Below are 23,696 nucleotides of genomic sequence, written 5' to 3' on the forward strand. Positions count from 1 at the left end.
CCGCGGTAAGATATTAAGATTGATGGTTCAGTTCGAGCAGCTACAGATGAGCTCTACATGCACACAGCCCAAAGCATACATGTGGGCATACATACATTGACCCCACGGATAAGACAATTAAGCCACCAAACGCTCATTAGCAAACCAAGCAGGATAGCGGTGTGGGTGGTGCAAGAAGAGTGGAAGAGGAAGATTGGGGGAATTAATGGAAAATGAGGTGGTTTCACAGCTCATTGGAGATGTTCTCCCTGGCCTGCAGTGTCTGCTGTTTGCCTCATGGCTTCCAGATGCTACCATGAAGTGTGTTTGCACAGGCAGGAGACTCAGGCAGCTGCCTGTTGAATGCGGAAGCTCTTTTGGCGATGTTGGACGACTGTCTGCAATGTGTCACCGGTACTGTACCGCTCAGATATGCACGGGTGGGGACCGGAACAGTTTTCATTTCCTGCTGAGTGAGAAGTGATTATGGACGCACGTGGACTCACAGTGAAAGCAGGTTTGGTAGGTCCCACGGAGTATCATCAGGAAGTCTTTCGAGGTGGTTGTTCTGTAGCATTCTGAAAGGAACAAAATAAAGGCATCATTGACATAAGAGAAGGATCACCACATGGTGAGGGAACCAATGGAGACAAATAATTCCAAAGTGATTGGAATCTGACCCCGAATAGGAAAAGGTCAGTGTAGGTAGAGGAAAGGAGACGCGCCTTGGGTGGGCTGTTGATGTCATTCTCAGAAGAAAGGAGCAAAGGAGGAAATGGGGGGCAAGCAATTGAACACTACTTCCCCTCCTGCTCTCTGTTTCTTCTTTCCGTTGAGGTTACTTAGGCTCAGCCTTGCAAGCCCAGGCCCGTGGCATTGCTTGTCTTATTGCTGTACCAGGAAAGGAGCAGGGTAGTGAAGTTGCATTGGCGCAATAGATTAGATTAGCCTTTATGAGTCTCACAGTGGAGAAATTTACACTACTCTTCTTGAATTGATTGATTCCTGCAGCAATAATATTAATTCTTCGCTTTTTTGATTTTTTTACATGCCGCTAACAGAGATAGGTCACTGTCATATAACAAAGGAAAATTGTGTTGATGACAAAAGATCAAGAACTGTGTTTCAATGTACAGTAGGACATCTGTGCATATGTCACCGTCTTAGTTGCCTCAGCATAAATGTTAATAGCCCTGTTCACGCTTCTGTCTGAGTTCACAATTTATTATTTTTATGTTTTTACAACAGTTTTTAACAGCGATAAATGTTAACTATCGTCTCCAAGGACCTGTATGAGCAAGTCAAGCTCATACTTGTCATTGGCCGAGATGATGAAATTATTATCTTGGAATTACAGTGTGCATCATGTCACTCATGATCACTACAAGCTAAGTTTAAATGTAAAACCAAGTTATCGAGTTACATGAAAAATATATCATTGTGAATTCAGTCTTATGGTTTTGGAATTCTACAACTGTACTATGTGCAAGTTGGTATTTTTATTCTATAAAGGTTCTTGTTGGATATTCTTGGTCTTCCTTCTTTTTGGATTGTATCCTTTTGTGCTTTGAGTTGAAAATTGATTTAGATTTTTCTTGCTCATTGATTTTGACAAGCGCTTTTGGTTTGGTCTCACCTTTTTACACTTCTTTGTGACCAGCATCCTTCATTGTAGTTTTGTCGGGCTTACATTTTTATGAATAAATGTACTTTTTTTCAAAGCCTCTTATCTGTCTGGAATCCTGGACACCTGACAGATTCCTTAAACGTGCAAACACCTGTGTTCTTCTATCTTGTATTGTTGTACTGAATTTGTTGAGCTAGATCATCAAACCGACAAGAAACATAGCTGCGTTTTATGAGCCCTTTTCCGCTACCTATTCTGCATTGTCTTTCTCCCCTCAGGACATTCAATTACTTGTACCTGTACTCTTGGGAAATCGGAAGCAAGTCCATGAATGAGAATGTTCACAGGCACATTGCATATCTATATCGATATGGTTACAGGCCCCGCCAACCCTCTTTCTACTATGAATGGTGGGTGGCATGACCAGGAGGTCCTTGGGGCACATTTTGAATAGACTGTAAGTGACATTTAGAGGAATGGAAGAAATTTCTTCAATCTTGACGGAGCAGTTTAACGATGCACTGACCTGCATACGGCATATTATTGAGAACAATCCCACCTCAAGTATTTGCCACACCAGCATGGCAAGAAGACTGAAGTCATAAAATTATTTTAGAAAGGGGGAACAAGTTACTCACAAAATGTTGAAGGTTGTGGATACACCCGTGTGTGTGGTCAAACGCGCAGATTCAACTTGTCCAACACCCAATAAAAATGCTCACATTTTATTATTTTTTTGCCCTCCCACTTCTAGCTGTACTGTATGTTATTTTGTTGCTGTGCATTTTTCTTTTTTTATTTTGACACTTGTAGTATTTGTGCGAGGCATACAAACTGATCGTGTCTTCTCTGTCCCTGATAATCATGGTGGACATCGTGACTCCTTGCAGTAAGCCAGTGAAGGTGTATGTCTTAGTCGACAAGCTGAAAACAACTCGAACGATTTGAAACAAAGGCCAAGCATCATGGCAAGAAGACTGAAGCCATAAAATTGCTGTGGAAATGATGAAAGAATTACTCACAAAACTTTCAGGTTGTGGAGACCCTGGAGAGCGTGGCCTGAAATATACCTCAACTGATTTCCAGAGATTCGCCTGGAGGTCAAAATAGAGATCAGAAAAGTGAGAGCAAAATTAATTGCCGGCATATACAGTACATCAAAGTTTACGAGTCTCCTAAGAAAATGCTGCTTTTAGCTTCATTCTGGACTTGCGGCAGAAGGGATCGAGCGCTGCTATGACCTCATCTCAGTGCTTTGGGGTTAGTGTTGGGGCAATATGCAAATATTATTCGATTCATTTCAGTGTGGTTGCCGTTGGCCACAGCGCACGCTGAAACTTTAAGCAATCAAAAGGTGGAACTGATGAGTGCCGATTGTCTGATTTGAATAGAATTTAGCTCAGTAAGTGCCAAAACAAAATATTGGCTTGTCTTCCTGTGTGGATGTTTTTGTATGTGTGTGAGCGTGTGCATGTACATGTGTCGTCAGGTGAATCTTTTTTTTTTTTTTTTTGTGCACGTGTGTGTTGTGTGATAGCTCGTGCTATTTTCCATGTCCTTGATTTAAATTGGGCTCGGTCTAAGGAGCCTTGAGGATAGCATGGGAGAAAAACCACACACATTCATACAAGCAATCCAATCAGCTTGTTTATCAAACACAGCACCTAATGGTCATTTGTGAGCGTGGATAAGATGTCCAAATAAATAGCATTCAGTCCGGCAGTGTAACCGTCAAGGTCAGAAGCTGCAAGCGCCGTTTAAACACAGATTTGTGCTTCACAGCTTGAGACCACCCACTTCTGTTGAACACACAAGCACACGTTACATGTTACACACTGGCATCCTCCTGCTCACCCTCACACTCTTGCTATTCAGGCGGACAACCCTTATGTCGTAGTGCAAATCTCATATGGATAGAATATTGGCGGCCCTTCCTAACCACCATCACCACTATCACCCAGATAGTAACAGACAAGGACTGTGAGCAAACTCTTGCTGACATCTGATACTCCTGTCAAATATGTGTCAGGCTGACACACTGCGGTGGCGAAGCACTCGGTACCCGATAGTCGGTAGCACATGTACCCGCCAATTCTCACACTCTTCAAGTGTGTGTGTTTATCAGCGAGAATAGATACACAATCTCACGTGTAGTTTGTTGAGTCGTGCCAGTAGACCTCGGGTGCATTGAAAGTCCAATATTCAGTCATTGAATTAATCATTCATTCATTCATTTTCCGAACCGGTATATCCTCACGGGGGTCACAGTGGGTACTGGATCCGAACTCAGCTGTCTTTGGGTGGAGTCTGAACCAGTTGCCAGCCAATCACAGGGCAGACAAAAACGAGCAGCCATTCACCCACACAATCGCACCTAGGGACAATCTTGGAGTGTTCAATCAGTCTGGCATGCATGTTTTTTGGAAACCAGAGGACCCAGAGAAAACCCGCACAGGCCCGTAGATAACATGAAAACTCAACATAGGCAGACCATACATCGACTTCGCAGTGCAGAGAGAGAGAGAGACCGAGAGAGATATGTGCAGGTTTTTCAGTACATGATTTATACGTCTTGCATATTGTGCAATGACGAAATACACTTTCTCACTTTTATTTAATTGCTATTGCTCTGACCACAAGAAATAATTGCAATTGGCTTTCTTTTTCCCCACAGGAGTAAGTGTTGTATTGGAGGCCCCATCCATGAGATCTAAGCCTCTCTTTCTGTCTTCAGGCATCTTTCTGCTAATTTGAAGGATTGGCTCCAGTTGCATTGCCGATATACAGTAGGTTGGGCTAAAGGCAACATTAAGAATGGTCCCTGCAGTGGAGGTTACACGGTGGTTTGAGGAAGCCTTTTGCCAATTCTGGAAACTCACAGTTGCAGCCGTTAGAGGTACGATGAGCAAGTATCTCAGCCAACCAGCCTTTCCCCATTAGTTGCAGCACCGATGCCAAAATTGCATCAGAGTGGAGTTGAGCGCTCATTGGATCCTTTATTTGTCAAATGAATTATTACATCAAAAGTGAAGACGGATAGTGAAAATATGTTTTGATGGTCTTGAAAGACATCAGCAAAACACCCATTGCTCTCTGTTGACACAGATTTTCCATGACATCAGTCTGTGTATAGATGTGCATATGTGCATATGGGTGAATGTTCCGCACTTTGGCTTTCATAATCATTCTAAATCAATCTCATTCTCATGAAAAGCGACCTTGCTCCTGTCAAAGCGTTGTCACAGCTGTTTTTTTCTTTTCTTTTAATTTGATTTCAGGATAATTTGGACTTTTCCTGGTTGTTGAGCTGCATGGATGAAAACTCAAATCCAAAACTTTAGAATTGTTCACTACAGTGAAGTGGTTCCTCGATGTCGACAACAATGATTTTACTATTTTGGATAACCTGTTAGGCTTAACCCATGAATCAAGTGTCATCACACTCACCTGTCTCAATTTGCTCAATATTAACAAAGGGAGAACCTTGATTTTTAAGATTGCATTGAATAGTATTTTTTTCATTTAGACAATGTCGCAGCAGAGCCAAAAGGGGGGAAAATGGTTTGTAGTGCCTGTCGAAGCACATAAAATTACACCCTTTATCCACCATCAATAGAAACTTCATCTTGACTTCTGTTCAGAGGTCCAGTCTCAGGGTCAACCACTTAATTTAGCATTAACCTTTGAAATTGTCTTCATCGATATAAAGTATTGAAAAACTGGCAGTAGGATGTTTATGTAATAACAAATCTGAGTAGAGCAGGGGTGGGCACTCCTAGTTCAGGAGGGCCACCCTCCTGCAAGTTTTCCAAGTCTCCTTGTTGCAACACACCTGATTCAAATAAGCAGGTTCAATGTAAGGCTTCCGCCGAGCTTGGTGATTATCTGATCATTTGAATCAGGTGTGTTGCAACAAGGAGACTTGGAAAACATGCAGCAGGGTGGCCCTCCAGGACTAGGTGTGCCCACCCCTGGAGTAGATGAATCTTATAGTCGCCGTTGGCAGAATCAAGGAAAAATACAATTGGATCTGGATGCTGTTCTCTCTGTGTGCACCTGGAGGACCAGAGCGAGCAATACTACAATACAATAACCTGTGTGTTGTGTTCACAGCACTGTATTATTATTTTTTTTAACTTAGCGTGATAACACATGTACTCTTGTGAATCTTCCTGTCAAAATGCAACATTAAATTAAGGCAATTGAGAAATGAACGACTGGAATATCATGCCAATATCTCTTGATGAGATACAAACATACACAAGAATGAAAGATTCTAAGTGGATAGAAAGATTTGTTTTGCACTGCCCCAAAGCGGATGTTAAAAATTTCAAGGGGGAGTATGTCAAGACATAACATCGACGTGCAATCACTATGAATAGTAAATAGCAGTGAAGTGCTTAAACATGAATAGGAATGGAGGTGTGTATACAGAGAGCGTGGGAATGCAAAGTTGTAAAGCCAAACATCAAACAATTAATCACACGAGCAGTCACAGCATGCCTCGTCCTGACTTTTTCTGGCACTCGCCACAAATACTACGCACACACATCACCTCCTTTCTCGCTCCTGGTGCGATTGCTTTATTTATTTATTTTTTTGTCTTTATCGTGTACATACATTGGTAAATGTATTGTGTATATCATGAGCTTCCATGCATCATCTCCCGATACAAGAGGTAGGGAGTATGTTTTACCTAAAAAAAGTGAAGATCTAGTTCTTTAATTATTTGGTTTGATAAATTGTCTGTGTGTAGAAGTGCAACTGGCGGTGGCACCATTGCGCATTCACATTGATGTGCTTGTCATTGGCAGTACCAAAGTGAGCCCCCAAGTACTGTGTCGTTGGGGATGGAACATTACTGATGTTATTGTTGTCATCATGGGGCTATTATTATTTATAATAGAACTGTTGTTGTGTTCATTTTGATTTCACAACTCTCCTGTCCTCAAAATCTTTCTGATCATTTATTTTCTCCTGATCTTTCTTCAATCTTTCTGTACTCAAACTCTCTTCCACGTCAAACCAAAAGAAAGGACAACTCCTGAGAATGGGCTTTCCCGCGCCTCTGTGCTTGTGCTCATGGGGTTCATTTGGTTTTCTTATATGCCCAGAACTTGTGTTGTCAATTTGTGCACTGCGATTAGCTGGCAGTCAGTTCAGGGTGCACGTCGCCGACTGCCCAAAGACAGCTGGGATGGGCTATGGCACGACCGCAACCCAATGAGGTTAAGTGGCTCAGTCTCATGATGTGTTTGTTTTTGTTTTGAGGTCCAGCTGAGCGCTGGACATTTGTCTTTAGCTGTGCACCTGTCATGCACCGCAATGAAGCCACTATTTCAGCACTCCTTCAGACAACTGACTGTCGGTTCATGCGCTTTGCTCAAGACATTCTTCGTGTGTAATTTTTTTTACCTTCTTCATCATGTTCCATTTTTCCTATTCCTCATTATTTGCTTTCCGTTTTCTTGTTGTCTTTGCTTTGGTTTAAGGCCACTTTTATCCTGCCTGGAGGAAATCAAAACCTGGATGGCACAAAACCTTTTGAACTTCAATGAAAAGAAGACAGAAGTGATACTGTTTGTTCCAGTGGCCTATGTACACTTGATCTGTAGACGTGGGGCCCCTGGCCCTGGGTCCTTATCTGAAGTCCACACTCTCAAATGTTGGTCTTAAACTAGACAGTGACTTTAAACTTGACCGACAAACTGGTGCTGTTGTTAAATCCCGCTTCTTTCATCTTAGCCAGCTGTCTAAAATAAAACCTCTGCTTTCTCATGTGCACCTTGAAGCAGTAATTCATGCCTTTGTCACATTTCAGCTCGATTACTGTCATGCACTTTACATTGGAGTCAAGTCCTCCATGAAGCGTCTCCAGCTGTTCCAGAATGCTGCTGCTCGCCTCTCATAAGAGGGAGCATATAACTCATACTCTGGATTCCTTTCACTGGCTCCCTATACATTTTAGAGTTCTTTTCAAGATCTTGTTATTTGTCTTGAAATATTTAAATGGCCTCACTCCTCCTTACCTCTCCGAGCTCATACACCTTGACACACTTTCCCAACGCCTCAGTTCTGCTGACCAGACATTACAGTGTTAGATAGGCCAAAAACTAAACGGAGGCTCACAAGGGATTGAGCCTTTTCTGTTGCTAGAATGGTACACTCTATGGAATGGTCTGCCACTGGACAGTCGGCAAGCCCCCTCGCTGCCCATCTTTCAAACCCGTCTCCAAACTCACTTGTACTCTTTGGTATTCCACTCAGCATGATGCCGACTTGATCTTGGTTTCACTCCCTGGTTCTTTCTACTATCTTTGTCACTGCTTTATTTCCTTTTTATATGACAGCTGTTCATGTTACGCGCTTTGTTACAGCTTCAGCTGTTGTTAAAGCGTGATATAAATCAATATGTATTGTATTGTATTGTATTGGTTTTGGTGAATGATTCTTGGTTTGCATTCATGTTTTTTTATCTTTTGTGACAAGCAATTTTTGTTTAGACTTTTCTTATTTTTTTGCAAGCACTGTTTGTTTCTCCCGTTTTACACTGCTGGGTCTTCATTTGAAATGTGTTGGCGTCGCGACACGATTTCTGGAAAACATAACTGCTGTGTACAATTTATCTGAGTCTGCGTTTCAAGATTCCACTTCTATCGGGCAACTAGTGGAACCCGACACTATAAATCATGGGTAGATGAATGAATTGGTGCTTGGACCCAAATTTGATAAAACACCCAAATTGTTTAATGACTTTATTTTAAATAATTAAATAAAATATTCCGAGAAAAAAATGCTTATTTTATGAAGACATCCAAAAAGTTAACTTCATTTACGTGGCCCGTCCATCCGTTTTCAAGATCCAATGTGTCCCTTGGCCACAAATGTTTGCTCAGCCCTTCATTGAGAGAAGAAAATGTTTTAAGACATAAGTGTTTTTCTTCATTCTGTCATGATTGTCTAAATTTTCCCTTGGAGCAAGTGAAGACGCTATGACACAATGAAAAGTGTATTTGGTGATGCTGCATCCAAGTCCTCATGCTCCCTACCACATAAATCAATCGCAAATCTTATTTGCCATTTTTTGTGACATAAAAATATCATTTTCAGCCAAGAAATCATACGTAACATGATTTATGTAATTGGATCCCTCAAGTTTCTTCTTATTTTATTGATAATAGGGCCCATTGTTCTTCTGATGGAAAGTGATTTACAAAATCCTTACCCATCGGGTAAACGAGTACTTAAGAGCAAGGGGGAAAAAACAGCCTGTTCTACAAACAAACACATCCAGCGCTAAGGTATGTAACCATACACTTATAAACACACGATCATCCCCACAGTGCACGTATTTTTTTTTTAATGAGACTATCTGCTGTTTGATCATTGACTATTTTACCTTGGGACAAAAAAAAGAAAGTCTTTAAGTGACTTGCTCCAAGAAAAGTATTCACCATGATTGATGTTTCCATAGTGATAGCAAAACACTTTTAATGATGCTCGTGTCGCTGTTTTTGCATCAATTCAAACTGCGTGTGTGCGAGTGTTGTGTACTGCGCTGCTGGCGGGCCATAAACATAGCATGGGATTTTTGTGTCGAGCACAGAACCTGCTTCACGCTACGAGCATAAAAAAATCACTCGAAATAAATATCGGGTTCCTTTTAGGAGTCATTCCAGAGCACGCTAGGTTTTGCTTCAGGCAGCAGATGAGGCACGCCAGAGCCATCAATCGTTATCACCGAGGGAAGCGCAGATCAGCCGCTCAAGATATAACTTTCTTGTCATGTATGAGTTGTGACCATTGGTTATTAACTGCATTTGAGCTGAAGGATTCCCTACTCACAGTTCAGTTAACAGGTGCAGTCGGTGGAAGGCTCTCGGCTGGATCTCGCTGATGTTATTCATGCTCAGATCCCTAAAGAGAGAAGAGAGAAACAACAGAATGAAAGTATCAATCAGCGTGCGGGCTAATTTATCAATGGTCTTTGAAGAGTGTCAGGCCCTGTAAATTATATGTTGAGGAGCTGTATTTCAGATGGTGATCAATCATCCATAGTAGGGAGTAAAACACAGAGAGGATGAGAGGTTCAGTGAAGGTTAAAGGAAGCGGAGGAGAGGGAAATGTAGAGAACATTTCCCCAGTGAATCTTCGTTGGGCAGCTAATTTCCTCCTCTTTCCGATGATTCTTTCTCTTTTCCAGATGTCTCATTCCAGTTTTCCTCTAAACTCACCCCTCAGTCTCTTTTCATACGTAGCGCTGTCCCTCTAGTGAGGCCACGTCATTCTACCTTTCTGCTCTCGCTGCTAGAAGGGAGACACACTCCACCTCTCTGAATCTTTGGGACCCTCAGCAACGTAAACATTTTTGGGGGGTTAATGTTGACGCAGGTGGAGGTCACTGGGGTTACGAAGGGGAACGCTCAGATCCTTCAGTGCAACGGTTTGAAATTATACAGTGACAACGTCGAGGTCAGCATGTGGAAGAAAAGGCTTCTAAACAGTCACGTCGGGCTTTTTGACAGACACCATGCAAAACCGGGTTACGTCAGCGCTCTTTGCCTTTGTAGTCTTGCTTGTGTCTTGTGCTTGTGCTTCAAGACAGAGACACACACTGGTTTTTGTGTGTGTGTGTTTGTGTGTGTGCGTGTGTGTGTGTGTGTGTGTGTGTGTGTGTGTGTGTGTGTGTGTGTGTGTGTGTGTGTGTGTGTGTGTGTGTGTGTGTTATATTAACCATTGTTGATAAAGTCAGACCACCAGGTGAGCAAGTTTGAACTGTGCTCCAGCAAGCCTCTCAAAAGTTTCGACTGTTTGTTTGTCAAGTGAGACACACTTGGCTTGCATTTGTTCTTTCACTGTATGATCTTTATATTTCGCCACAGAGGAACATGGGTAAAAAAAATTGGATTCATGTATATTTATATATGGGGGGTACCTTGCTTTATGAGGAGTTTGCAATGTTTTGCATATCCTTTTGCCAAGGGGTGTGTTATGTTTGTAATTAAATAGCCTTTTTATAGCTGCCCTGACATTTTATATTTTCCTTATGAACCACTCCGCTGGCAACCACCCCATCCTGGAATCTAAGTGCACAATAGAGCTCAGAGGCATTCAAGGTGTCAGTCAAGGACACCTATGCTGAGTGCAATCAGCCAGTGTTAAAGGAAAAATATCAGTTTCTCTAATGACATTGTGTCACCCTGCAAAGTAGGCCATTCATCTTCCAATTGCACTAATGGCATCAGCATTACTCTATTCAACTTGACTGTGACTTATCGGTCTGCTCGATTCTTATGTTTTAATGAGTCTCTTTAATTTTTCTTTATACTTGAACGGCATAGTCGACTTGTGTTAACAGCTCAGAGTGTAAATGCACTTTGACGTGCCGGGGTGATGTGCCATAAAAAGGTAGCAATGATCCAATTAAAAATAAATAAATAAGTGGTGGAAAGCTGCAAGCCTCTGCAAGTGACAGAATTACAAATTATATTAGAAGCAATTTTCATCTTTCACACTGCAACAACAGGCTCGCTGTCTAACTGATTATAAAAACAGTTCAACGTCAAATGGGGCATATAGAAAATGTGATCCAATTCAATTGTAATTCATGAGTAAAAGGTTGAAATCTTGTTTCAATTGCTCCCACCTGGGGACTGAGCTCGTCCATCACAGCCAAAGCCTCACGCCACACAACAGTTTATTCCCCTCTGTAGTCGATCTTATCAACAACCGACATATTTATGAGTTCCATTTCCAATTACTTCTTTCTAAAAATTATTCTTTATAAGCATACCAGACATTGTATTTAACCCATAAGTAGGACTTGTCTCCCATTGCAATAACAAAACCCTGGTGATGTAATGCTACATATTTGTCCTCTTTTTTATTTTTATTTTTTTCTGAAAAGCCCCACTCAGCGATTTAAAAATGAATGCAACAAAGTCAACGTGTTCTTGATTTAGGACAAGGGATAACAAAGTTCCAGTGGCGACGACAAATAAGCAGTAACAGAGAGACCGGCCTCTCTTATAAATGATGCTGACATTCCATTTATATGCCAAACACCTGAATTGGTAATATCAGATAATAGATATATCATTGATTTGCTTTGCTGCATTTCAAGGGCATTGTCGCAGTAAAGCAACACACATATGACATGCATAGACTTGAATCCGCTTCTGAGGATTCACCTACAGATGAAGATAGCTCTTCATTATCTGTTCCTTATTAAAAGAAGCCAAAAACAAATGGCGAGCAAAAGGTCTTTAACGGCAACTTTGCTCTGACTGAATAAACACGCCGCAGTGGGGAAAATGTTTTAAGATAAAGACACAACGGTGAGTCATGGGGAAAGGTTGAGTGTAGCTCTCCAACGAGCTCGTCGCGAAGCCAGTGAGAGACACGGAGACATTTCTCCTCTGCAGGCCAAGGCCTCTGCTGACAACTTGACATATCATTGGAAGGAGCTGTGCTATGGCTTGTTTTTAAAATCAAATAACAGCTGTGGCTTTTTTAAACCATGATAATTATGATTGATGACTACCACATGCATTGTTTCGGCTGGCGCTGCGGCGTGCAGACACTTTCAGCGCGAGTAAACGGCCGCAACAGAAAATGAGAAAGCAAGAGCTTGAATATTTTGCCGCTTTGGCAATGTACGGGGGAGTCCGACAATAAGAACGATGGCTTCTCTCTGCTGATTTGATGGGATTCTTGTCTGAGACTCCGTGTGTAGGTGTCTCTTGGACAATATTATTGCTGTTTGCTGAAGGCCGGGGTCCGTGTGGTGAGATGCCTATTATTCATTTTCACAACTCCTGCAATATTGTTTTCCACTTATCCTGCAGATGCGGTGGGTAAAATGGCTGCTTAAACTCCACCACATCTTCTTCTTTTCCTTTCGGCTTTTCCCCTTAGGGGTCGCCACAGCGAATCAATGTCCTCCATCTATCCCGGTTTTGTGCATCCTCTTCTCTCACACCAGCTACCTTCATATCCTCTTTGACCACATCCATAAACCTCCTCTTCGGTCTTCCGCTCGGTCTCCTGCCTGGCAGTTCAAGGCTCAGCATCCTTCTCCCGATATAGTCACTCTCTCTCCTCTGGACATGTCCAAACCATCTCAGTCTGGCCTCTCTGACTTTCTCTGCAAAGCCTCTAACACGAGTTGTCCCTCTAATGTACTCATTCCTTATCCTATCCAACCTGGTCACTCCCAAAGAAAACCTCAACATCTTCAGCTCTGCTACCTCCAGCTCTGCTTCCTTTCTTTTCTTCAGTGGCACTGTCTCCAATCCAAACATCATGGCTGGTCTGACCAGGGTTTTATACTCTTTTCATGTCATCCTAGCTGAAACCCTTCTATCACACATCACACCTGACATTTTTCTCCAGCCGCTCCAGCCTGCCTGGACACGCTTCTTCACCTCTTTTCCACACTCTCCATTGCTCTGGACAGTTGACCCCAAGTACTTAAAATCCTCCACCTTCTTTATCTCTTCTCCCTGTAGCATCACTCTTGCACTTGGATCCCTCTCATTCACACACATATATTCCGTCTTGCTGCGACTGATCTTCATTCCTCTCCTTTCCAGGGCATATCTCCACATCTCTTGTTTCTCCGCCACCTGTTCCCCGTTCTCGCTACAGATCACAATGTCATCTGCAAACATCATGGTCCAAGGAGATTCTTGTCTAACATCGTCTTTCAGCCTGTCCATCACCATAGCAAACAAGAAGGGGCTCAGAGCTGACCCCTGGTGGAGTCCCACCTCTACCTTGAATTCCTCAGTCATACCGACAGCACACCTCACAACTGTCTTACAGTCATGATACATGTCTTGTACCGCTCTAACATACTTTTCCGTCACTCCAGACTTCCTCATGCAATGCCACAGCTCTTCTCTGGGCACCCTGTCATACGCTTTCTCCAGATCTACGAAGACACAATGCAATTCTATCTGACCTTCTCTGTACATCTCTATCAGCATTCTTAAAGCAAACACTGCATCTATCGTACTCTTTTTTGGCATGAAGCCATACTGCTGCTCACAAATGTTCAATTCTGCTCTTAGTCTAGCTTCAACTACTCTTTCCCAGAGTTTCATTGTATGGCTCATCAACTTTATTCCTCTGTAGTTAGTACAGTTGTACTAACTACAGAGGCACATCTCCTTTGTTCTTAAAAATGGGCACGAGTACACTTCGTCTCCATTCTTCAGGCATCTGTTCACCATCTAAGATCTTGTTGTATAACCCAGTCAGGAACACCACCGCCACCTCTCCAAGACACTTCCATACCTCGATTGGTAAATCATCAGGCCCGAGTGCCTTTCCCCCCTTCATCCTCTTCAGCGCCCTCCTCACTTCATCCTTGCTAATGTTTGCTACCTCTTGGTCCACAATAGTCATGTCTTCTACTCTTTGTTCCTTCTCATTTTCCTCATTCATCAATTCTTCAAAGTACTCTTTCCATCTTGCCATCACACTACTGGCACATGTTAATACATTGCCATCGCTATCCTTAATTACCCGAACCTGCTGCAGGTCCTTACCATCTTTGTCTCTCTGTCCCGCCAGCCTGTAAAGATCAGTCTCACCTTCCTTGCTTTCCAGCCGAGCATACAAGTCATCATAGGCCTCTTGTTTGGCCTTTGCCACCTTTACTTTAACCGTGCGCTGCATCTCCTTGTACTGCTGTCTACTCTCGTCCGTCCTCTCAGTGTCCCACTTCTTCTTTGCTAACCTCTTTCTCTGTATACACTCCTGCACCTCCCCATTCCACCACCAAGTCTCCTTATCTACCTTTCTTCCACTCGATACCCCAAGTACTTTCCGACCTGTGTCTCTGATTATGTTCGCTGTAGTTTGCCAGTCAGCTGGAAGGACCTCTTGCCCACCCAGTGCTTGTCTTACCTCCTTCCTAAATGTCATGCAAGACTCTTCCTTTTTCAACTTCCACCATTTTGTCCTCACTTCAGCCTTTGGTTTCTTCATCTTCCTCACTGCCAGCGTCATCCTACACACCACCAACCTATGCTGTCTGGCTACACTCTCACCAACCACTACTTTGCAGTCACTGATTTCCTTTAGATGGCGCCGTTGACACAGAATGTAGTCTACCTGTGTACTTCTGCCTCCACTCTTATAGGTCACCCTATGTTCCTGTCTCTTCTGAAAGAAAGTATTCACAATAGCCATTTGCATTCTCTTAGCAAAGTCAACCACCATCTGTCCTTCAGCGTTCCTCATCTGGAGTCCAAACCTGACAATCACCTCCTCATCATCTTTGTTTCATTGAAGTCTCCACCAATTACAACCCTCTCACTTCTCGGGATGTACTGTATGACTTCATGAAAGTCCAACCAAAATTTATCCTTCTCCGCCAGCTCACATCCTACTTGTGGGACATACAACATTGAACATCACGCCTTCAATTTCTAGCTTCAGACTCATCATTCTATCTGATACTCTTTTTACTTGTAAGACATTCCTAACAAACTCCTCTTTTAAGATAACCCCAACTCCATTTCTCTTTCTGTCTTCACCATGATAGAACAACTTAAACCCTGACCCTAAGCTTCTAGCTTTCTCCCTTTCCACCTGGTCTTCTGGACACACAGTATGTCTACCCTCCTTCTCTGCATCATGTCAACCAGCTCTCAACCTTTACCTGTCATTGTTCCTACATTCAAAGTTCCTACTCTTAGTTGTATACTCTTGTCGTTCCATTTCTCTCTTTTCCTCCGGGCACACCTCCCTCCTCTCCTTCTTCGACCAACAGTAGTCCATTTTCCACTGGAACCCTGAAGGTCAACAGTACCAATGGCGGCCGTTGTTAACCCGGGCCTCGACTGATCCGGTATGGGATTTATAGGTTTGATTCGCATATTTGTTTTTGCAAATTTTTTACGTCGGATGCCCTTCCTGACACAACCCTCTGTACAATAAGACACTGGCTTGTGCCCCCTTGTGGCTACATTAAACTCCACCACATCATACACAGAAAATATTGCTCTGTGGGACTGTTCGTGTTTAAATATTAGATGTCAAAACTTTTGAGTGCGTCATCTTTATTAGCTGCTGCTTAAAAGATTCTATCACACCACTTGTGGAGGCTGCCATTTTAGCGTTTGACGTGCTGGGGCTTTTTCACGGAAAAAGAAGGCCACCTTATGTTGTTGGAATCTGTATACGCTTATTCCAATAAAGCAAAGTGAATAAGAGTACTGTGTTTTGAGACTTGTACTGGCATATATGATGTATTTTTGCAAAGACTGTAAATAAATAAGGTTTATTTGGATATTTTATTCTTTTTTTGTCTTTTTAGTTGTGAATGTTTAGAAGACCGTCTTTTCCTACATTTGAACCATCATACAAAAAAAAGTTGATTTTATCCTTTAGGTTAATTCATGGGGGCTGCTTAGTCGAGTGCTCGGCACGCCAGCTTCACAGTGCAGAGGTTGTGAGTTCAAGACCCAGTCCAGCCTCCCTGAGTGGAGTTTGCATGTTCTCCCCGTGTGGGTTTTCTCCGGGTCCCCCGGTTTCCTCCCATGTTCCAAAAATATGCATGGCAGGCTGATTGAACACTCCAAATTGTCCCTAGGTGTGAGTGTAAGAGCGAATGGTCGTTTGTCTTTGTGTGCCCTGCGATATGCTGGCAAACAATTCAGGATGACCCCAGCCTAGTGCCCGGAGACGGCTGGGATAGGCTCCAGCACCTCCTAACGAAGAATAAGCGGTACGGATAATGGATGGATGGAGTTCAATCAGTGACGTGCAGTCAGGGGAGGCAGGTGAGGCTGTGCCTTACCTGTCATCACAGAAATATCAAATGACAAAATAAAAAATAAACTGTTATATTAATTTAGTGATTGGTACTTTAACGTTCTTTTCCATTTAACTTTGCCATTTTCTGATTTTTTTTTTCAAAATCACTGAATGTTCACATTTACCGTTCAAATACTAAGTGGAGATGAGCGGTGCATTGCTCTCCCTCTGCATGTCGCTATTAAAGTGTTCAAAAGCTTTTAGTATATGAACTAAATTTCTAGTTTAGCCGGTGTATATAATGCGAGTTTAATACATCTTTCATTTCAGAGGTACACAGGAAATATCAGCCCACCAGATCTCTGCCGGATGTTGAATGACATCTGAAAGACAAGGAGACACTTGCTCATCCCATCACAAACTGTTGAATGATTGTCAAAATCTGTCATCTGATGTCTCCCTGTTTAAGTAACGACTGATGCCAATAGTTCTGCAAAAGAGGACACACGATCCAATCTGATATTCCTATAAACAATGTCATGTTATATGCCCTTTTGTTCTGTCTGTTTGTGTGTGCGCGCAGGTACGTGTTCTGGATATTTGAGCAGGCTGATATTTTTAGTCAAATGAAAAACACCAATAAAAATGACTTAAGGTGTCTCAAAACTACTTCAAAATGACTTCAGAAAGTTTCAGTTTCAGAAGGTCCCGCCCCCTTGTTCGTGACGTCACGCCAAGACGTCTTAAAGAAGTCCTTCCGCCGTGTCATTTTGAGGCATCTGGACTGCAATGTAAAGTCAAAGTCAAGTCAAAGTCAGCTTTATTGTCAAATATGCTAATATGCATGACATACAGCACAGATGAAATTACTGTCCTCTCGGACCCAGCATGCAAGGCAAACAAAAAAAATAATAACAAAAACAAACAAAATAAACATGAAAACGCCAATTTGCCGGGAGAGGGGAGTCACTGCGTGTTCAAGCGCCGCCATCTTGGGAAAAACAAAAATAACAAATAATATGACAACACAAAGACACAGAGTTATTCATTCTTCAGGACTTGCAGTATCCTCTTTGTGATGACAAGAAGCAGTTCTAGATGAAAGAGGAGAGGATCAAAGCATCCATTTCAGCAGTGGATCAGGGACGTCATGGTGGAATTTGCATGTCTACTACAAGCTAAATGTTGAAAGCAAACACGAAGCTGTAGCATCCATTGACGAAAAGACATTTCCAAGCTCCGTTGGAAATGGGCTGATTTGTCTGCTGTGAATTTGTGTCAGCTAGTATCAATAGTCTTGGTGCAACACACAACAATTCACCATTGCGTTATTTATGTCTTTTCCTTCTAATTTCGCCATCAACACGAAGTTTTCAGACACAACAAAGTAGACAAAATGCATTGTGTCGCTTTCTCAGTCAGTGACGATACCTACAGTGACGTCACGGTAGGTATCGTCACCAACTCAAAAACAAGACTTCCTGAATATTCAGCGCAAGTCTTAAAACATAAAATATAGCAATATACGGTGGAATCTTTGTAAAATACGCTCAGTGGAAGTCATTTTAAGTGATTTTACAAAATATGGACACAACTTGTTCGGAGGCGTCAGTTGTCCTTTAAGGCTGAAATATCCATTCATCTCCCCGGACCCTCTTTTCCGTTATCTTGTGCCGCTTCTCATTCCATCTCCGATTCAAATTTCAGCTAAAGTGTGGAGTGACGTAGAGCAATTGTTACAATTGTGTGATTTATAATGTTTCCGTTTTTGCCGGCAGCAGAACCACTGAAGTATGTTATCAAGCTGGTAATCAAAGGCCTCTCTGTGTGTGGGTGTGAATGTGCCCATAGCTCCTTTGTGGGTAATCTCAAGCTGGTGGCCTTCCTTGACAAGTATGATGATTTAGCGCAACAAAACAACTGATTACGCCATTTTGTAACATGGCCAGACTCATGCTGGAAGCTTCACCTCAGCTACATCCACCAGCACGACAATTTGGAATTTAGCAGGGTGCAGGACAGACCACCCTGGTGGGTGAATACGCTCAGATGGGATCAGCAGGCAGGTGTTTGCCTTGTTTCGTTTGTGATATGTGTCAGGCAGACAAAGCTGCACAGTAATGAGCTCGGAGTCCATTGGGAGCCAAACATCTTCCCTCCCACAATGGAGCAAACCCGTTCTTCTATCTGTGCTAATTTAGCTAAATATGGAAAAGTGGGTGCGAAAATATGGCTCATTTTTTCAAATTGAAAGGTTTAGATAACAATATGGCAAATGCATTCAAGTATCTCAGAATTGTAGAATAGAATATTTATTATTTACAGTAATACATTTTGAATTATATATATATATATATATATATATATATAGGCATTCATACAGATATGCACGTTGTCCTTGTGCTTGATCTCACAGTTTTATAACATTAGCTGATACCATTATGAAAGCCATCCCCTTAGGCCTTCATCTCCTTTATTTCCCAAACACCCCGGCAAATAAATTACTCCCTTGTCTTTCATCCAATAAACAGCTCATAATATCCATAAGATTTATTTCTTCTTCTCAGGCAGCTTATCTACACGGAGCCTTGTGGCCATTTCAAAGGCTAGTTGAAAGCAAAAATGTTTTTAATATTTGCATTTCTTTATGCTTTGAGCCACACCTTGGATGTCTTTGACTGTCACCATAACAGTAAAGTCTTCTTTCGCATTCAACAAGTCAGATTCCCTTTTGCTTCTTTTACACAGTCAAAGCCAGACTGAGATGGTTTGGACATGTCCAGAGGAGAGGGAAGGACTATATCTGGAGAAGGATGCTGAGCCTCGAACTACCAGGCAGGAGACCGAGAGGAAGACCGAAGAGGAGGTTTATGGATGTGGCCAAAGAGGACATTAAGGTAACTGGTGTGAGAGAAGAGGATGCACAAAACCGGGTTAGATGGAGGACATGGATTCGCTGTGGCGACCCCTGAAGGGAAAAGCTGAAAGGAAAAGAAGAAGACGCAGTCAAAGCCACAATGAAAGAGGATCTTTTATTCACCAAATGTTAGTCAATGCCTGCAGCCTTCAATGAGGCCTAAGCGGTTTGTGCGTCTGAGGGTGAGGCCTGTTTGCTTTTATCACTTTTTTGTTAATTTACTACTACATTGACTTTCAGTTCCTCTGGTACTAACAACATTTTACACGCACACATGCATGTACAACCACACATAAAACGGGTAGGAAGGAGGGTACAACGCTTTCCATCGCTTCCTCCTTCCACCAAAGATGTTTTCTTTCTCTTCTCGACTTCCTGAGAGGGGTGTGTTGCCCATTGTGTCAAAGAAACTCTCTTTATCAGGCCTTCTCTTATTCTCTTTTGTATCTCATTCATGGGTCAAAAAGAGCAAAAGAGTGGCTGAAGAAGTCTTTCACCTGGACATGAATGTCCACAGGGACACCCCTGTATACAAAAGAGCACAGGAAATAGATAAGGAGGAAGAGAAAAAGAAGCGATGAGACAGAAATGAGGGATTGTCATCTTGGGCAGAGTGACAGCCGGATGTCCGGGTGGAGAAAGTGGCTGTTCAGTCTGGGGGTCATGTCATGGGAAACCCGTTTATGCCCTGTGGGAAGTCTTCATAAAAGGGTATACTGCGCACAGGGCACATACCACACTTTTATGTCGGCTTCTTGTCCACCCGCAACTTAAGACAGAAGGGGGAGGAGTGAAAGGTCAAGCACTTCAGTAATGGAAAAGGGAAGTGTTGGAACAGTGTGAGCTACATGACATACAACCGCCTCCGACATGTGGACAGGACTGACAGCCAGCTCTTGTGGGTCAGTAAAAAGAGCCTTTGTAGTTCATGAACATTTTCATGCTCTTTACATGACATGTCATATCTTCTCTTCCTCTCATTCTTGTGTCTTATAAATCTGTTGATTTCTAAACCACGACAATTTTGCTCCTTGTGAAAAGCAGTGGCGGGCCGTGGATATTACCCCTCAGCCTTCAGTAGTGCTATGTCTGAATAAATCCAAGCTGCAACTGTAAATGAAAAGTGTGACTTCATTTACTAGAGGGTCCCCTTAGCCAGTAAATAAGTTAAAAAGAAATACTGTTATTAAAATGTTCGAGTTTTTACCATGAACGTGTGTATTCATGATAGGGAGTCAGAAGTCTCTCTTTCACACAACAGAGAAGATTGAACAACAAGTTTGGAAAGCATTTCCGACCTTTCTTAATGACATCATTTTTTTCTTCAAAAGTCCGTCTTGAAAATGGCTTTGACAGTCTGCAACCAAATCAATTTCTTCTCCCGCTTCAGCCATTGTGGGTTGACAAAACGCTATTAAATAACACAACGATATCTCTGATATTCCCAGCGCCTTCCAGCAGGCTTTGGGTTGCCAACTCGAACTCTGATTGGTAAAAGCAACAGTTTCATCGACATTTATTTTTATGCTCCAGGGCCCGCAGAACTGATTGTGAAGGCGTCCAGCTAGATTTCTAACCCTGGTAACAAATGTTGGCTTATATGTGATTGGTTAAACCCTTAAATACAAAACCACACATCTGGAAGCAGCACAAAGCGAACTTGTTGTTCAATCTTCTCTGTTGTGTGAAAGAGAGACTTCTGACTCCCTATCATGAATACACACGTTCATGGTGAAAGCGGCACAACAGGTGCCGCTTTGGCAATGTATGGGGGAGTACAACAATAAGAATGGTGGCTTCTCTCTGAACAGGGGAAAAGCAACAAAAGGAACTGAAAGACAGTTTGGAATTATTTCATGAGAATTTATGGACAAAATATAATTAATCAATCTGTGATTCAGAGATTTTTAGGCCAGCAGAGAAGGCCTTGGAGACCCTGACGGCCCGCCACTAGTGAAAAGATGTCAGGTGCTTATCCCTGATAAGTGGTTTTTCTGACACGTGAGGAAAATTGCCAGGCACAATTTGCGTAATGAAACCTAATTGTGTGTGTGTGTGTGTGTGTGTGTGTGTGTGTGTGTGTGTGTGTGTGTGTGTGTGTGTGTGTGTGTGTGTGTGTGTGTGTGTGTGTGTGTGTGTGTGTGTGTGTGTGTGTGTTGAATGGCAGAAACAGGAGGATGCTTTGATCTCGTTTAAAATCCACTCACTGCTGCATTAACGCTTCCCTTACTGATCCGCTTCACTGCTCCATATAGTAAATGTACAATTAAAGGAAATCTTGCCATATAGTCCTGAAGACATGTGGCTGCTGTCATTTTCAATATATTTACTTTGGCCCAGTGCCATGAATGTTAAAAGCGGCAATTTATTTTTTTTCCTTCTCCTCCTTTGACATGTCAATCTCATTGCAGTGGCACAATTCCCAGCCGAAGGAAAACACACGTGTGGCACGCAGTGGCAGCACTTTGTATGTGAGCATTTTATAAGTGCTTCTATATGGTTCAAACTTAGCCATCATATTTGTATTCTTGAAATTATCACCTCAACCTTTTATTCATGCATCCCACCCTTCACGTGGCGTGCTTTTGTGCATACATGTTTCCAACAAATTAAAAAGTGACAAAGTAGAGTTTTGAGGTAGCAGTGTGTTTTGACAGAGAAATGCAGAGTAAATCAAGTGAGTGAATTAGTGACATTCCTTGATTACAATGTGGTGGTTGATGTGGTTTATGGCAACTTTATTCCATCAATCTTGCTTCCTGTGAACAATGGTGGTAGAAATTTTCTAAGTGAATAAACTAAACAGTTTGGGTATTTGAGCATAAAATTTTGGTTATAGCTTGCTGTCTGCCTATCGTGATCCTGTCCTGTTTGCTTAGTTTCCTAAATCTCCAAACACGAATCTGGCCTCATTACCTACAGTCTTCAATCAGCTATGCCCTCTCCTCTACCACTGTCAGTCTCATGCATTTTTTTATTAATAAAACCTTTTTGTCAATCCTTATTTGAGACTTCCTTTGAAGAATCCCAATCTGTCTGCAGAACCCCGGACTACTGTGACCCTGCCTATTTTCAGAAATGCTGTTCTTTACAGGATGCAGGTTGTAAAATGGCCATAAAATCCACTAGACGTGCTCTCCAGCTCAAATACAATCTTGAGTTACAATTGGCAGTTGTACATCTAACAGGTGTATTGATTGGAGAGAAACGTATCCAACGAAGAATAGTTTTGAACATCTATCCCATTGCTAGAGAACACAATGGTGTCTCTGTAGTGGAAAAGTGAGAACTATAGATTCATGCAAGCAGTCACACGTGCAAACATTCCCATGAATCTGGGCCATTTCGACCTTCTGAATTCTCTCAGTCAGAGGAACCCCTCATCCTCACGTCACAGGCAGCACATTCCAAGCCCCCATATCACATATATGTCACACTACTGTGCTTCTAAACATACACAGAGTCATCCGGTTGGTACAGTTTTGTCCACCGCATAGCGCTAACTTGACACCAAAGTTTTTTTTTTTTTTTTTTTTTTTTTTTTTTTTTTGAGGCGCGGGGGGGTCGGAGGGGCGGCCACGGAGTACACTGTAGCTACTGTTTCTTCTCTGCTAACCACTCCCCTGGAGAAATGTTATTGTGTCCATTGTGCATCTACCTGTGATCAGTCCCTGACAGATATTTAAGAGCTTCCCACATTGAAGTCAGGAAACCATAAGCCGGAACACGAACTGCCCACTCCTTTCCAACACCCTTCAGGCACAAATATCCATTTTCTTTCCAACGGAAGTGACTGTCATGCTCTTTGCTGGAATGTATGGGAGGGAAATGAGGAATTACTTCTGCAGATTCTTCATCTATTCCTGGAAGGAAGAAACATAAGTGACAGTGAAACACAGCATTACATCCTCTCCTTTGTGATGGCATTTGTTACCCAGTCTGTCTTTCTTTAAATCTGAATTGCATTATTCTTCCTATCTGATCGCAGGCTTTTCTGTCATCTAACTTCACTGCATGGTGTGAAAAATTGTGAGTCCTTTTGATTTTTTTTGTTGAGGCATTTTCACAGGACCAAAAAAATATATAAAATAAACAGCGTACCGACAGTTGTTGCACCTGCTTATAAAGTCCAGCCATATGTGTTGTAAATGAATGTGGTAAATAAAGAAAGGCATTTGGAGGCATGTGAATGAGAACGGAGGTTAAACGCAATGTCTGGAGCCAGGGAGACTGATGCGAGAGTTGATAGTGAGTCTGAGGTCCCTCCGCTGACAGTTTCCCAAAAAACACGCACAGACAGCTCTTTCTTCTTGTGTTTGTTTTCTGCAATGCTTTTGGTTTTCAAGTCTTGTACCTCACACAACCCACCCCTATTCACCTCATGACCTCTGACTGTCTGTCGCT

General features: G+C 42.4%; 1 protein-coding gene across 2 annotated transcripts in view; it reads right to left on the minus strand.

The window, feature by feature from the left end:
* Positions 1-23,696, minus strand: part of lgr6 (leucine-rich repeat containing G protein-coupled receptor 6) — a 47,787-nt gene that overhangs the window by 18,753 nt on the left and 5,338 nt on the right. The window contains exons 2-5 of one of the 2 annotated variants that reach the window (XM_088996528.1): positions 22,951-23,155; positions 9,452-9,523; positions 2,629-2,700; positions 486-557 (exon numbers count right to left, since the gene is read on the minus strand). In XM_088996528.1, the coding sequence (XP_088852654.1) occupies positions 486-557; positions 2,629-2,700; positions 9,452-9,523; positions 22,951-22,991 (257 nt within the window). In that variant the 5' untranslated portion in view covers positions 22,992-23,155. The remainder of the gene's footprint in view (positions 1-485; positions 558-2,628; positions 2,701-9,451; positions 9,524-22,950; positions 23,156-23,696) is intronic. The other variant, XM_088996522.1, reaches the window with a different exon arrangement.

This window comes from Hippocampus bargibanti, linkage group LG01 (genome assembly GCF_051943395.1).
Source record: "Hippocampus bargibanti isolate YZ-2025 linkage group LG01, ASM5194339v1, whole genome shotgun sequence".
NCBI classification, from domain to species: domain Eukaryota; kingdom Metazoa; phylum Chordata; class Actinopteri; order Syngnathiformes; family Syngnathidae; genus Hippocampus; species Hippocampus bargibanti.